Source organism: Protopterus annectens, chromosome 2.part0, assembly GCF_019279795.1.
Source record: "Protopterus annectens isolate FY-2018-M chromosome 2.part0, PAN1.0, whole genome shotgun sequence".
Classification (NCBI taxonomy): Eukaryota; Metazoa; Chordata; order Ceratodontiformes; family Protopteridae; genus Protopterus; species Protopterus annectens.
Window position 1 is genome coordinate 636595454 of NC_056728.1, and position 15734 is coordinate 636611187.

Below are 15734 nucleotides of genomic sequence, written 5' to 3' on the forward strand. Positions count from 1 at the left end.
TTTCCACTGGGAAAGCCTGGAATTTTCTGAATCTAAAAAGAGGCTTAGGGATTTCCTCCTTCTACCCCAGCATAGGCCTTTGGCTATACCTCTCCTGTATTAGACATTGTTAATGATGTGTTTTCGGAATCCAGTATGGCCCCTAATTCCCTGTCTCTGGCTCCTAGTAAACCTGACAGATACCACAGGGTTCCTGAGTCCCACAAGTTCCTTTTCAAAAATCCTGTTGCAAACCCAGAAACCATTTCTCAGGGGCCCAAGGGCATTAAGGCTTCTACTGCTAAAAATCCTACTCCTTCTGATAGACTCTCCCGGGTGGGTAAAAAGGTTTATACTTCTGCAACCTTGGCAATCAGGGCTTTAAACTGCCAATTTCATATGCTAAAATATCAACAGCATATTATGGGATTGCTTAAACAGAAAATTATGTTGATTTCTGACTGTGTGGAAAATAAAGATTTACAGGATTTACTGCATTCAGCTGAACAAGTTGGAAAACATACTTTGCAATGTGGTTTTGATTCTTTAGAGGCCTCTTGCAGGGCTGCTGTTACTGGATCTGTGCTTAGAAGGCATGCTTGGCTTAAGGAGCAATCTCTGCCTGATCATGTTAAAGCAAAATTGTTGAATGCTCCTTTAAATCAGGACCGTCTGTTTGGCAATAAGGCTGAAGAAGTTCTAAAAAAGATGGAAGATGAAGCTAAATCTATGCAAACTGTGAAAGATTTCTTACAAGTGCAACATCCAATATTTAGTAGGCACTGGCCTACTAAGAATTGGTCCTTTCCAGCTCCTTCCAGATCCTCTCAAGCCAAACCCAGACACACCAAAAGTACCAGGTTTCAGTCCCAAGGGACTCTCAGAACTAAGCAATGGGGGGGCCTCCACTTCCAAATCTGGAAATAAGACCTACCCCCCTATGTTAAACAGTCTCAATGACTTTCCTTTAAAATTACCAAGCACTTGCCTCTTAGCTGCCCTTTTGGGGGGAAAAATTGCTCGTCATGCAAAAAACTGGGAACTCATAACCCAGGACAAATGGGTTTTAAATATAGTGTCCCAGGGATGCAGATTTAATTTCCACACGTTGCCAACACCAAACGGGTGGCCAAACCTGCCCCCAAATCAGTGGGCAGAGGCTCAGACACAAGTATTTTCTCTCAAACTTGGGAGCTATTCAACCGGTACCAGAAGAGGAAAAGGGACAATGTTTCTATTCCAGGCTTTTCCTGGTACCCAGAAAAGACAATTCATGGCGTCCAATTCTGGACCGGTTTACTCTAAACAGCTTTCTGGACCTTCCAAAATTCAATATGCTGACTCTTCACCAGTTACTTCCTATGCTAGGCAATGATGCCTGGTTGGCAACTCTAGATTTAAAAGAAGTTTACCTGCATATCCCAATCAGGGAATCTTGCAGAACATACCTATGCTTCAAAACAGGCTACTTGCATTCAGTTCTCTGCACTGCCTTTGGCTTGTCTACTGCGCCCAGGGTATTCACAAATTGCCTGGGTCCAGTAATTGCATTTTGCAGGCAAAGAAATATTCAAACATATCCATACCTGGATGATTGTCTAATTCAAGCAGAAAACCAGGCCATACTTATAAATCATCTGGCATTTGTAAAAAGGGTTCTAATTTGTCTAGGGTACACCATAAACGAAAAGAAATCACAGCTGGTACCCTCTCAACAGATTACATTTCTAGGTGCAAGCTTGAATACAACTGCCCAGATGGCTTTCCTCACGCCAGAAAAGCAAATTCTTCAGGTAACTTACTTCAAACAAGTGGCCACAAAAACCCTGCTATCTGCAAGACAAATACTGCAAGCCCTGGGGTTCATGGCCTCCTGCATTCTTCTAATTCCATATGCAAGACTGTATATGAGGAAACTTCAGTGGTACTTAAAAAGTCTATGGAGTCAACATTGTCACAGCCTGGAAACAATGATTCCTGTCATACCTTGCCTATGCCAGGAGTTCCTATGGTGGGCAGAGGCCTGCCACCAAAACAAGGGACTGCCATTCACACTACCCCCTGCCGCCCAAACCCTAATTACAGACGCATCAGACTATGCATGGGGGGCTCACCTGGCAGGGAAGCGCATTCAGGGCAAATGGAACCCGAATCAAATGCACCTTCATATCAATCAAACATAAATGTTAGCAGTACAGAATGCTCTGACAGCCTTCAAAGACTACATTCATCCAGGACAACTAATGGTAAAGACAGACAACACCATGGGTATGTGGTACATAAACAAGCAGGGGGGTACACATTCCTACCCCCTCTGCAGACTAGCCATGGCATTGTGGAACACGGCCTTGAGCTTCCAAGTGCAACTACAAGCTCAATTCCTGCCAGGAAAACTGAATACACTGGCAGACAGACTAAGCGGAACTCTCATGGACCCACACGAGTGGAAACTGGAACCATGGATTTTAAACATGTTGACAAGCAAATGTGGGAGCCCAGACATAGATCTTTTTGCCTCCCCCCACAATTACCAGTTGGACAAATTTTGCACAAGGACTCCTCACAAAAAAGCCTGGAAAGAGGATGCTCTGCCATTCAGCTGGAAAAATCTATCCATCTACGCCTTTCCCCCTCTGCCTCTGCTCTCCAAAGTTCTGCTAAAAGTCGAACAGGACAAACCAGGAATGATTTTGATTGCTCCAGACTGGCCACTCCAACACTGGTACCCACTCCTGCGCAGTGTGTCACAAATGTCTCCATGGCACCTGCCTTAGACATCTTCCTTACTGTCTCAGCAGGGGAACCAAATTCCGCATCCTCAGCTCCCAACATTGAACCTTGCAGCTTGCCTAATCACTTAAATTCACCCTTAGCATCCCTCAGCAAACCTGTGATGGATGTCATCTTGGAGGCGAGAAGACCTAGTACTAGAAAATCTTATGCTGACAAATGGAAAAGATTCTGTGCTTGGAATCAATCTCAAGAGATGAGCACAGCAGCGCCCAATTTACCTCAGATTTTACAATACTTAACTGAGATGCTTCACAAGGGCCTGCCCTTTTCCTCCGTTAAAATCCACACCTCAGTCATTTCAGCTCATTATAACACAGAGCCTCCCCTCTTCTCTCATCCTCTGGTCAAGCAGTACCTCAGAGGTGCCAAAAACTTGAGACCACCCAGGAGAGCTCCAACCCTTGCCTGGGACCTTTTCTTTGTATTAGAGAAACTCACTCTACCTCCTTTCGTGCCAGCTGCTACTGCAGACTTAAAATTTCTTTCTTGGAAAACAGCCTTCCTTCTAGCAATCACTTCAGCTAGAAGGATATCTGAGTTACAGGCCCTTATGGCAGTGGAGCCTTTCATCATCTTTCATGAAGACAGGGTGTCACTCAGGGCCAATCCATCCTTCATGCCCAAGGTGGTATCCAGTGTGGCTCTTAATCAGTCTATTCATTTGCCAACTTTCTTTCCCAATCCACAGAACAAAGGGGAACGGATTCTGAATTCATTGGATGTGCACAGACAACTTGGATTCTACTTGGACAGGACTAAATCTCGAAGAAAATCTGAACAACTGCTGGCAGCATTTGCTGCAGGGGCAGAGGGAAAGGCTATTTCAAAACAAACCATTTCTAAATGGATAAGCCACTGCATTCATTTCTGCTATATAAGCACCTTGGAAAACCTATCCCCCAGGGGATCAGATCTCATTCCACCAGGGCTGCATCTACTTCTACAGCCTTTCTCAGAGGTGTTCCTACCAAGGATATTCTAGAAGCAGCTTCCTGGAGTTCAGTTCATACTTTCACCAAGCTTTATCATTTACCAATTTTCTCTAAATCCAGAGCTGGCTTTGCCACTGCTGTCTTGCAGGGCCTTATAGCTGGCCCTAATGCTGTATAAATCCATCCTCCCAACCATAGCTTTGGGAATCTACCCAAATGTAATGACTGCAACAGTGAAACACGAAGAACATAGTACAGTTGTGTACACTTACCATAAATGTAGATGTTCAAGTGTATTCACTGTTGTAGTCCTGGTTACCCTCCCTCCAGCCCCCTGTTTTTCTCTTCCTATACCTCTTTCTTTTACTATGCCTAAAAGCCTTTTTGGTGTATTTGCTTTTGTTTGGAGGTATATTTTTGTGTTTTTAATTTTATTTTGCTCCCCATTAGGGGGCAGCTGACATCTGGGGCAAGAAGAACTGATGTAATGGCATCAGCTGCATGTTTTATACCCTTGGCGACCTGACGTCATGGAAGAAGGAACAGCAACCGACGCAGGACCCAAGACTTTGTTGATCAGGCCGACTGAGGGCAACCTGCCAGCAGATTACCCAAATGTAATGACTGCAACAGTGAATGCACTCGAACATCTACATTTATGGTAAGTGTACACAACTGTACTTTGTCTATGGTAATAATTCTAGCAAACAAGATTTGAGGTAACAGGGAGAGATGCCTTGTGGGTAAAGGGAGGTATCCAAAAGCTTCTTGGTTGCCATAAGTTTAGTAATGGCTGAGTCTGATCCAGTGGATCGGATCTGGACCAATATGCGAGAAGATATGAAAAATCGAAAATACAGATGGAACATCATGGTGAGTACATAACTTCTTTTTGCCTTCTGCAATTTTTGTCATACATTTACATTGGCAAAACTGAGAGTACCCTTTGCAAAAGAATATGTGAACACTACTGTGACACCCTGACTAATGAAAACAATGCTCTCTATAAGCACAGGGTACACTGTATAGAAAACAATAGGTTCTACTTTTTTATTTTGGGCCAGGATGTTCATCGTGTTTCACTGTTGCAGTCATTACAGTCGGGTTATCCTGCTGGCAGGCTACCCGCAGTCGGCCTGATTTCCAAAGTCCTGATCCGGCGTCGGTTGCTGTCACTTCTTCCCTGACGTCAGTGCGCCAGGGGTATAAAAGATGCAGCTGACGCCATTATCTTCCGTCTTTCTTGCCGCGCGGTGCCCAAAGCAAAAGCAGTTCGCAAGTGCCGGTCGGCCGACTCCTGAGATTTTCAAAACCGAATTTCAGATCCAAAGTCTTCATTAAAGCTAAGTACCCCGTTGGGGAAACTTTTTTCTTGCTCCACACAGATGTCAGAAAAAGTTAACAATTGTATTTCTTGTGGGAAGCAAATACCTCATAAGGATTTTCATTCTTACTGTATTCCTTGCCTGGGCCCTGACCACGATGTTGCTAGCTGTCGGTTTTGTGCTAAATTTAAGCAACGCACTATTAAGTGTCGGTTCGATTTCGCCTTTCATTACTTTGGCCGAAGATTTAATTATATAATGCCGTCAGAACAGCCGACCGGAGTTTATAAAAAGTGCATGGAAAAGGAAAAGGACAGGCATCCGTGGTCCAAAACCGACGACGAGGCCTCCGCTAGGCCAGATGCCGGTTCTCAGTGAGGTGCTTTCGCAGCCCCTGACTCCCGCTACCTCAGAGCCACAGGCCGTTTCCGACTCCCATGTGGAGCCGACTAGGCCTCTGGATACTCAATTTATTGGACATTCGGAAACTATTCCCTCAGATGGGTCCGGAGCCGCTGAGCAGGCATCGGCTTCTGAGGGTGTTTTCAGACCTACACAGTTATATGTTAAGCCAACCTCAGCTTCAAAGGCAAAGACTAAAGCAGCTCTAAAGACAAAGAAACAAGTACAGCATTCACCTGCACAGGCTTCTATGCCTACAAAACAGATGCTTAAAATGGCCGAAGACCTAATTACTTTGATCAGGGGTTCCCATCCCCCTCCAGATAAGAGGCCTAGGCAAGAGACAGAATATGAATCTTCTTCCATTTCCTCTGATTCCTCTTCTGAACAGGGATACTCCCTTCCTCCCTATGATGATTCTGATGCTGAAGAGTCTATTCCTTCAGCCTCTCCTCCTGAGGATTATTATTTTGGGGAAACCCTTCACACCATGAGGGCGTACTTTCACTGGGAGAGCAAAGAATACTCAGAATCTAAGAAAAGGCTGAGAGACTTTCTTTTGCTACCTCAGCACAGACCTCTTGCTATTCCACCTGTTCTAGACATAGTAGATGTATTTTCAGAGTCCAGCCTGTCTCCTGACTCTTTACCCCCTGCACCGGTTAAGCCAGACAGATACTACAGGATTCCAGATTCCCACAAATTTCTATATAAAAACCCTGCTGCTGACCCATAAACTATATCTCAGGGTCCCAAAGGGGACAAGGCTTCCACTGCAAAAAACCCTGTCCACTCTGATAGGGATTCTAGGGCACTGGACAGATGGGGAAAAAAGTTTACACTTCTGCTACCTTGGCTGTAAATTGTCAGTTTCATATGCTTAAATATCAGCAATATTTAATGTCACTGCTAAAACAGAAAATGTCGTCAAATTCTGAATGTGCAGATAACAAGGAAATGCAGGATTTATTGCATGCAGCTGAACAAGTGGGAAAACATACTTTGCAATGTGGTTTTGATTCACTGGAGGCCTCTTGCAGGGCCGTTGTTACTGGTACTGTCATCAGAAGGCATGCTTGGTTAAAAGAACAAAATCTGCCTGATCATGTTAAAGCAAACTTATTGGATGCTCCTTTACAGCATGATACTTTGTTTGGTGTTAAGGCAGAAGAGGTGTTGAAGAAAATGGAGGATAAAGCGAAAACTATGCAGACAGTTAACGATTTCTTACAGGTACAACCACCCAGATTTAGCAGGAACTGGCCTTTAAAGAATTGGTCCTTTTCAGTGTCAGACAGGCCACAAAGAGGCAGATACAGACACCCTAGAGGCAGATCCCAGCCTCAAGGCTCATAAAGGCCTAAACAATGGGGTGCTTCTACCTCCAAAAGCGGAGAAGACAAATCACAGCCATATAGAAAACAGTCCCAATGACTTTCCTTTGCCAATACCAAGCACTTATCTTTTGGCAGCTCCCTTAGGGGGAAAACTAGCACTTTTTTTTCACAAAATTGGCATATCACCCAGGGCAAATGGGTCTTGAATATAGTGTCCCAGGGCTACAGGTTCCACTTTCACACCCTGCCAAAGGCAATAGGTATGCCAGACCTGCCACAAAATCAATGGGCAGAGGCACAAAAACAAGTTACATCCATCATGGACATGAGGGCCATTCAGCGAGTACCACAGCAAGAGCAGGGACAAGGATTTTACTTGAGACTCTTCCTGGTACCCAGAAAGGACAAAGCCTGGAGACCAGTACTGGACCTGTCTATTCTAAACACTTTTCTGGATGTTCCAAAATTCAAAATGTTGACTCTGCACAGCTTCTGCCCATGCCTGGCAAGAAGGCTTGGCTTGTAACTTTGGACCTAAAAGAGGCATACCTGCATGTCCCAAGCAGATAAAATTTCAGACAATACCTCAGATTCATAGCTGGATCAATGCACTACCAATTATCTGCACTGCCCTTTGGCTTATCTACTGCGCCCAGGGTCTTCACAAAATGCCTGGCACCAGTAATTGCTTTCGGCAGACAGAGGAATTCAGATATACCCTTACTTGGACGACTGCCTTATTCGTGCAGAGAACAAAGACATTCTACTGAAGCATCTGGCGTTTGTAAAAAGATTACTAGTTTGCCTAGGGTGCACGGTAAACGAAAAGAAATCAAAACTAGTACCCTCTCAAGAGATAATATTCCTGGGTGCAAGCTTAAATACACCTGCCCAGATGGCTTATCTCATGCCAGACAAACAAAGGCAACTGACTTCTTACTTCAAAATGTTGGCAAGAAAGACCCAGTTATCTGCAAGAAAAATTCTGCAGGCTTTGGGCTTCATGGCTTCCTGCATTCTACTAATTCCATATGCAAGACTGCATATGAGGAAACTACAATGGTATCTAAAAAGTGTTTGGACTCAACATTGCCACAGCCTGGAAACATTAATTACCTTCATTCCCTGACTGCAACAGGAGTTTCGATGGTGGGCACAGCCCTGTCACCACAACAAGGGACAGCCATTCACTCTACCCACGGCCAGGCAAACACTAACAACAGATGCATCAGATTATGCCTGGGTGGCCCACATGGCAGGAAAATGTATTCAGGGAGCATGGCCAGCAAGCTAAATGCATCTTCATATCAATCAAAAAGAGATGCTAGCTGTTCAGAATGCCCTGACAGCCTTCAAGGATCTACTTCATCCAGGACAACTGCTGGTAAAGACGGACAATACTACAGTCATGTGGTACATAAACAAGCAGGAAGGCACACGTTCCTACCCCCTCTGCAGACAAGCCATGACTTTGTGGAACACAGCATTGACTTGTCAAGTACACCTGCAAGCACAATTCCTGCCAGGAAAGACAAATACTCTGGCAGACGAACTAAGCAGAAATCCCAAGGATCCTCACAAACTTATCACAAACAAGCATGGAAAGTGGATGCCCTGTCATTCAGCTGGAAAATCCTTTCAGTGTATGCCTTTCCTCCACTACCTCTCCTCCCCAAGGTACTCCTAAAGGTCAGACAAGAGAAGCCAAAAATGATATTGATTGCCCCGGACTGGCCACGCCAGCATTGGTACCCAATCCTAAAGAGCTTGTCTCAAGGCCCAGCCTGGACATTACCCCAAATTCCTCATTTGCTGGTCCCACAAAACAATCAGATCTTGCACAGCCAACTCAGAACCCTAAATCTGGCTGCATGGCTGATGATTTAACCATTCAGAACACACCTCTCTCTAAAGCAGTTATGGATGTTATTTTGGAGGCCAGGAGGCCCAGCAACAGAAAATCTTATACAGAAAAATGGAAGAGATTCTGTGCTTGGAACCAGGCACAAGGAATGGACACACTTGTACCAAGTATTCCCCAGATTTTACAATACCTAACTGAGATGCTGGACAAAGGCCTATCCTTCTCATCAATTAAGATCCATGCCTCTGCCATTTCAGCTCATTACAATACGGATCCTCCTATTTTTTCACATCCACTGCTGAGGCAGTACCTCAGAGGGGCCAAAAACATAAGACCTCCAAGGAGAGCTCCAACACCTACATGGGACCTCAATTTTGTCTTGGAAAAACTCACACTGCCTCCTTTTGAGCCAGCCAATACAGCTGAGATAAAATACTTATCATGGAAAACAGCTCTGCTCCTAGCAATAACCTCAGCAAGAAGAGTCTCAGAGTTACAGGCACTAATGGCTGTGGAACTTTTTATTATTTTCCATCCGGACAGGGTTTCTCTAAGGACAAACCCAACATTTATGCCTAAGGTAGTGTCCAGTGTGGCTCTTAACCAAACCATTCATTTGCCCACATTTTATCCAAACCCACAGAATAAGGGGGAGAGACTTCTGCATTCTTTGGACATACACAGACAGCTAAGCTTCTACTTGGACAAAATTAAAGCATTCAGAAAGACTGAGCAACTCTTAGTGGCATATGCTGCAGAATCGCAAGGAAAAGCTATTTCAAAGCAGACTATTTCAAAATGGCTAGGCCACTGCATTTGTTTCTGCTATTCACAACATGGCAAATCAGTGCCTAAGGGCATTAGGCCACATTCAACCAGAGCAGCAGCCACTTCAGCAGCCTTCCTCAGAAGAGTACCAACCAAGGACATTTTGGAGGCTGCAACTCTGACTTCAGTGCACACTTTTACAAAACACTACCACTTACCTCTTTAGTCTAAATTCAGAGCAGGCTTCGCCACTGCAGTTCTGCAGGGCCTCATAGCCACTCCTAATTCTATCTAGGCCCAGCCACCCAACCTCAGCTTTTGGGATTCAACCCAAGTGTAATGACTGCAACAGTGAAACACGATGAACATAGTACAGTTGTGTACCTACCATAAATGTAGATGTTCGAGTGTATTCACTGTTGCAGTCTAGGTTACCCTCCCTCCATCCCCCTTTTCATTGCTGGGACTTCTGTACTTCTCTATTCTATACAACCTATGTGGTGTATTTGCTTGTAGATGAAGGCAATGTTTATGTTAGTGCATGTTTTTTTATGAGCAGAATTTTTAGCCCACCCTTTTGGGGGCACCTGACATCTGGGGCAAGAAAAACTGAAGAAAATGGTGTTGGCTGCATTTTTTATACCCCTGGTGCACTGACGTCAGGAAAGAGGCGACAGCAACCGACGCCGGACCACGACTTTGGAATTCAGGCCGACTGCGGGTAGCCTGCCAGCAGGATAACCCGAGTGTAATGACTGCAACAGTGAATACATTCGAACATCTACATTTATGGTAGGTACACAACTGTACTTTTCTCAAAACCCTAGGGATGGTCTCTGGGAACTTAGAGTATAGAGAACTGTTAGACAAATAAGATTGAATGCCTTTGTGTTCCCAAGATTAAGTGATGGTATATCTCTAAAAAGTGCATTACAACTTCAGGAAGCCAAGTTGTGGAATGAATGAAGTTTCTACACAGCTAGTTTTTAATGTTTAACTTTCATATTTACAGTATTGCTAATTTCTGCAGAAATATGTGTGTTTACTATTGCTTAATTTATTCAGAAAAAGTTTTGACACTTTAATTGGATGAAAATGGTCACATGTTGCTTTTAATTAATATTTAAACCAGTTTAATGGTGTAACACTAGTTCTGATCCATTTTATATGCACAAAAGTGCTCAACTTGTTTTGTATTAAAACATTTTTATTCAAACCTGTCCAGTTTACTTGAGCGTTTTCTTGTGGATAGTAGCATTGTCCATACGCTTTGTTTGGTTAGTTTGTTTTGTGGCACTTTTCTCCTAGTTGCTTGGTTAGCATATTATCTTGAGACCACCCATTCTGTTCTGTCCAAAACATTACAGTATGTTGACTGGATCAAGTTGGATACAGACATATGTATACCATGATGTTAGATCCAATTGATACGTTATCCTTGTACTGTAATATATATCCTCCTACTTTCCTGCCCCGTCCCAAACTGTCACCTATTCAGCATTCCTGAGATGGTACCAGAGGTTATTAGGTCATACCTACTAAGGGCTTCTTAGTTGTGTAATATAGTTTGCATTGTCCGCAGTTCTTCCAGAGACATAAGCAGGACACCATGGTTGGAGGGGAGAAATTCGGGCTTGTAGTAGAGTAAAATGTTGCAGAAGAGAGTGCACCTGTGTTGACCAGTCCACAGCATGTGAACTAAGGATCAGCTGGATCTATCATTATGGTAAGTATCGAATTCAGGTCTTTCAGACTCGCTTATTGCTTCCCTCAATTTACCTAAAAGGTTTCCAAGACTTGCAGTCTCTCTCTTGAGAAAGTGGATATATACAGTAGACCTTGACTCTGTGTAGTCCTTTCCTGGTTTCCACCCTTGTAGTGGCTGTCCCCATGGAGCAATTCTGCTCTAGGTTGGGAGGAACATTGTCACTTGCAAATGGTCCACAGAGTATGGGCACAGACCAAGACAAATCTGCACCTAAAACATTTTAGAAATGAGAGCAGTTTTTTCACATTTCAGGTTTTTCAATGTCCTACCACCATCATCATCTCTGGGTGCTATTGACAATTCACCCTAATGACGTGACAGTTTGGTACATCAGCATGGAGGAGCATATAAATACCCCTTTGTCAGGAAGGAAAGAGTATGGTAGTGGACTTTGTCTACATATTGACTTCTGATTGCCAGCCACATTCTTGGAGAGGGTAAGTTTCCTTGCAGATAGGCTCAACTGCTGTTTAATAATTCCACACAAGAAGTCCCTTAGCCAGTCAGTAGCATGGAACATTTTAAATCATTGAGGAAAGCCTTGCTGCAGTATATTTCCTTCTCTAAACAATTCTAGGTGGAGCAATTTATTTTCCATCATCCTTTTGCTGGAGGAACGTACCAAAGATCCACTAGTTCAGGAATGGTCATAGGATTCATTTACACTTTCCTCCCATTTTCCCCTTGTTCATTCAGAAAGCAAAGCCTAGAAAATTTAAAGTAATTCTTGTAGCCCTGTATTTCAGCAAGTTTTGTTCTGTCTGCATTACCTTCTTTTTTTTTTTTTTTTTTTTTTTTTTTTTATAAGCTTCTGTCTGTGGCCTTTCATAATCCTCTCTTCCCACACCTTGGCATACCTCACCAGCTCCTTCTGTCTAACCACATGGTTACAGCAGGTCTGTTAAAGGCCAGAGGAACATCTTAATCTGACATGGTGATCCAGACCTCCACTTCTGCCCAAAATCTCAATACTAGGAAAATTTGCAAGCGTAAACTGACACTTTTCTGCTTGTAATGTGAATTATCAAACAGCAAAGGCCTGAGCATCATAAATGTTGAAAACTAATACTCAAGTACATAATGGAAAAAAATGTTAACTGCAAGTGTTTGCTCCCCCACCCACTCAAAAAAATGAGAGGTAAGCCTTCACACCACCCAAACCTATCTATATCAATTCTGTAGTCTCACTAAATTCTTACATAAAGGAGTCACTGCAAAAACACACCTAGAAATTGCACCAGTAATGATTTCCTATGGAAAACTGTGATGTGCGCTCCCTGATGTCTTGAGCTTTGTGCAACTGTTTGGACATCCATAGATATACCAATTTTTCTCTAGAAGGGGTTTTTCCAAAGTTTGGTATCCTTTCACTGTTCTAGTAGCTAAACTACCTTTCAAAATTTGAGACCGCTTTAAGGTATGCCTCTGTTAAAGTGCACTTAGCAACAGTTTCAAACTTTCGGTAGTGGTCTAACTCACTCTCCCCCATAAAAGAGTTGCATATAATTTTGTTGTAATTGTTTTATTTATTGAGTTGTACAGTTACACGTGGGTTAGTATGATGGCTACATTATTCTGCGAATGTTAGTAGTTTGCAGTAAACACACACACCTCTCCCTGTAAGGACCAGAAGTGGCTTGAGCTCTTGAAAGCCAAGGGTGAGCTCACTGCCTACAAGGAGTTGATGATGGTGGGGGGCACAGCTGCTTACCAGACTTACCTTGAGCAGAGTTGGGTCTTGCTTTGATTGCTTGAGTATTTGACTTTGTTGTAATGATCCAGATTTATGCCTGGAACCAAAAATGGCTTGGAGGGAAAAAAAAAAAAAAAAGGAAACCTGCTAGCATTGTTGCTGTACAAGATCACACACACCAAATGAAGTACCGGAGAACTCTGATCGGCATTCGACGTCATAAGGATAAAGGCACAGCTGATAAAAACTCCAGCCAAGAGAAGAGTAACAGGGTGTTGATAAACCCGAATATTATGCTTTACTATTACACGGACCCCTTCTTGAAGATCTGCTGTTACAGTAAGTATCTTTGGTTTCTCTTCTAGAGATAGTAAACGTATCTACTTATTTGTAGGATTCCATGTTCAAATTTCTACATATGCAGACATCTCCAATTTGATTTTCCCCTTTTCATTTATAGAAAGAGAGTGATGATGAGGAGGAGGATGACAGGAATAGCGATGAAGAAGATGGACCTTTGGAAGAACAAATTGAACGTCTACAAGAAAAAGTTGAGTCAGCTCAGAGTGAACAGAAGAACCTTTTTCTTGTCATATTCCAAGTAAGTTACCACTTTAATTGTGAATGGTGCAAGTAAGTATTTTCAGCAATCTGCCCTGAAGTTTCAATTCAGAGTATATGCAGGATAGCAAATTTTATTTATTTAATTTGACTTCTTGTACCCTGTTTGTGGGTATGCAATGGGGGTTTGTCCATTCTTATTCCAGTGAGACATTTCAAGACCCTGCTTATGCCAGTGCTTGAATGCACTCTATGATGTTACAAGCCTTATTAGAAAAGCATGTATGCTCATAGGTTCAAAGGTTCATAGGTAGGTACTAGGCTATTGGCCCTAGGGTCTGTATAAGCGTAGCCAAACAGTACTCTGGCTTTTGCCACCCAATATAATTATTTTCCTGTGCCCCTGTCAAGCAGAGCCACAGAAGTGATCCCTGGGGTGAATTTCCTATCTCCCATCCAATTATTAAGATTTTTCTTGAAGAGTGCTAATGAGGAGTTTTGTTTGATATAGATAGATAGTTTGTTGCAGAATATGGGAAGTCTCTGGGACAGGAATCTATCCCTCTAGCATGTTCTGTTTATTGTGGTGACAAGGTTTAGGTCCCTAGAGCGTGTAGCTCGAAGGGATTGGGATTTATTTAAGTGGAGCATGTCCAACAGCTCTGGGTTTGACATAGCTTTGTATTTTTAGGCAGAGATCGCCTCTGAGTAGGTGATATGCGACACAGTAAAGCTGGAGTTTTTTGAGACGGTCTGCATAGGGCATGTGTTTGAGGCCAGTAATCCTCTTTGTGAGATATTTCTGCGGCCTTTTCAGTTGTTGTAGATGTCTTGTGAGGTACATACCAAAAGGCGCGTTGTACTCTATAATGGGTCTAATGAGTGATGAGTAGAGGGGAACTATGACCTCTCTTTTCCTGGATGAGAAACCTTTTGTGATGTGTGCCACGTAGAAGGATTTCCTGACTACTGCGGCGATGTGATTATCAAAGGAGAGACTACTGTCCACCTGTGTCCCAAGGTCTCTTATCACATTTTCGGTGTTGAGTAGACTACCGCCAATGTAGTAGTTCATGAGTACAAAGTTTTTACCAAAAGGGATGACAATGCACTTTTTGGCATGGAGCTTGAGACCATGAGAGTCTGCTACTTTCACAGTGTGGGTTCTGTCAGTGAGCCAGTTGGCAACCCATCATGTGACATAGGGATTTATACCTAGTTTAGCAAGTTTATAATTCGAGTGGGGGATGGTGTTGAAAGCCGTGGTGAGATCTAGATAGGCTGTGTGGACCACCTTACCGTCATCTATGGCTTTGTTGACCGCTTCAAAGAAGTCTGCCAGGTTTAGGAGACATGATCTGCCTTTTACAAACCCAAACTTTGTAGGGTCCAGAGTCTGGAGATTACCAGTGTCATTGTTTATAAGTTCCATGATGATACGTTCCATAGCCTTGCAGACTAGGCTCGTCAGGCTAATGGGGCAGTAATTCCAGGGGTCCGTGGTGGCTCCCCCTTTGTGGAGTAGGATAATCATTGCTGTGCGCCATTCACTGGGCACAAAACCTGAAGTGAGGCTATCATTGAACATGGTACTTAGGTGAGGTGCCAGTTCGTTCTATAGTTCATGTAGAATGCAACCTCAGATGTTGTCAGGTCCCATGGATGCTGTGTGCTTGGCTTTGGCGAGTGTGTTTTTTACCTGTGCAGCCATGATTACAGGAACTTAGCATTCTGCCGGTATAGAGGTGGGCCCTGTAGGGGGTGAGAGAGGGGTAAAGTTAGCACTGAATCTATCATCAGGATGTTGGCAATATCAGTTGGTTCTGTATATTTAGTGCCATTGTGCTGTAATTCAGAGAAGATCTGAGTGTTGCCATTGAGATTCTTGACATAGCTATAGAATGCTTTGTGGTTGTCTTTAGAATCAGTGGCGATTTTGTTTTCGTAACTAGCTTTGGGGGGATTTTATGAGGGATCTCAGCTTCTTACTGAGGCTGACCACGGAGTTCCTCCAATCAGGAGATTTTACTCTTTTTTGCAACAGTTTTCTACTGTTGTAGAGTTTGTTTATGGCAGAGGACCACCAGATTGGCTTCCTTTTTTTGGAGGATAGCATCTTGGTTCTGTTAGGGATTGCACGATCCATGCACTCGTGTAAGTGCTTATAAAGTGCATTTGTATAGGATAAAGCAGTCGTACCACTGTTGGTCAGCATGGGTGTCGGGAAGTTTGCCACTTCTGTCTTGAGTGTGAAGTTGGCTTTGGAGAAAGTTTTTACGGTGGTTTCCCTAATGGGGGGTGGGATGTGGATG

General features: G+C 43.4%; 1 protein-coding gene across 1 annotated transcript in view; it reads left to right on the forward strand.

Moving 5' to 3' along the window:
- NCBP1 (nuclear cap binding protein subunit 1) overlaps positions 1-15734 on the forward strand; it is a 2903332-nt gene that overhangs the window by 2552427 nt on the left and 335171 nt on the right. Inside the window, exon 23 of the mRNA XM_044060340.1 lies at positions 13322-13462. Within this exon, the coding sequence (XP_043916275.1) occupies positions 13322-13462 (141 nt within the window). The remainder of the gene's footprint in view (positions 1-13321; positions 13463-15734) is intronic.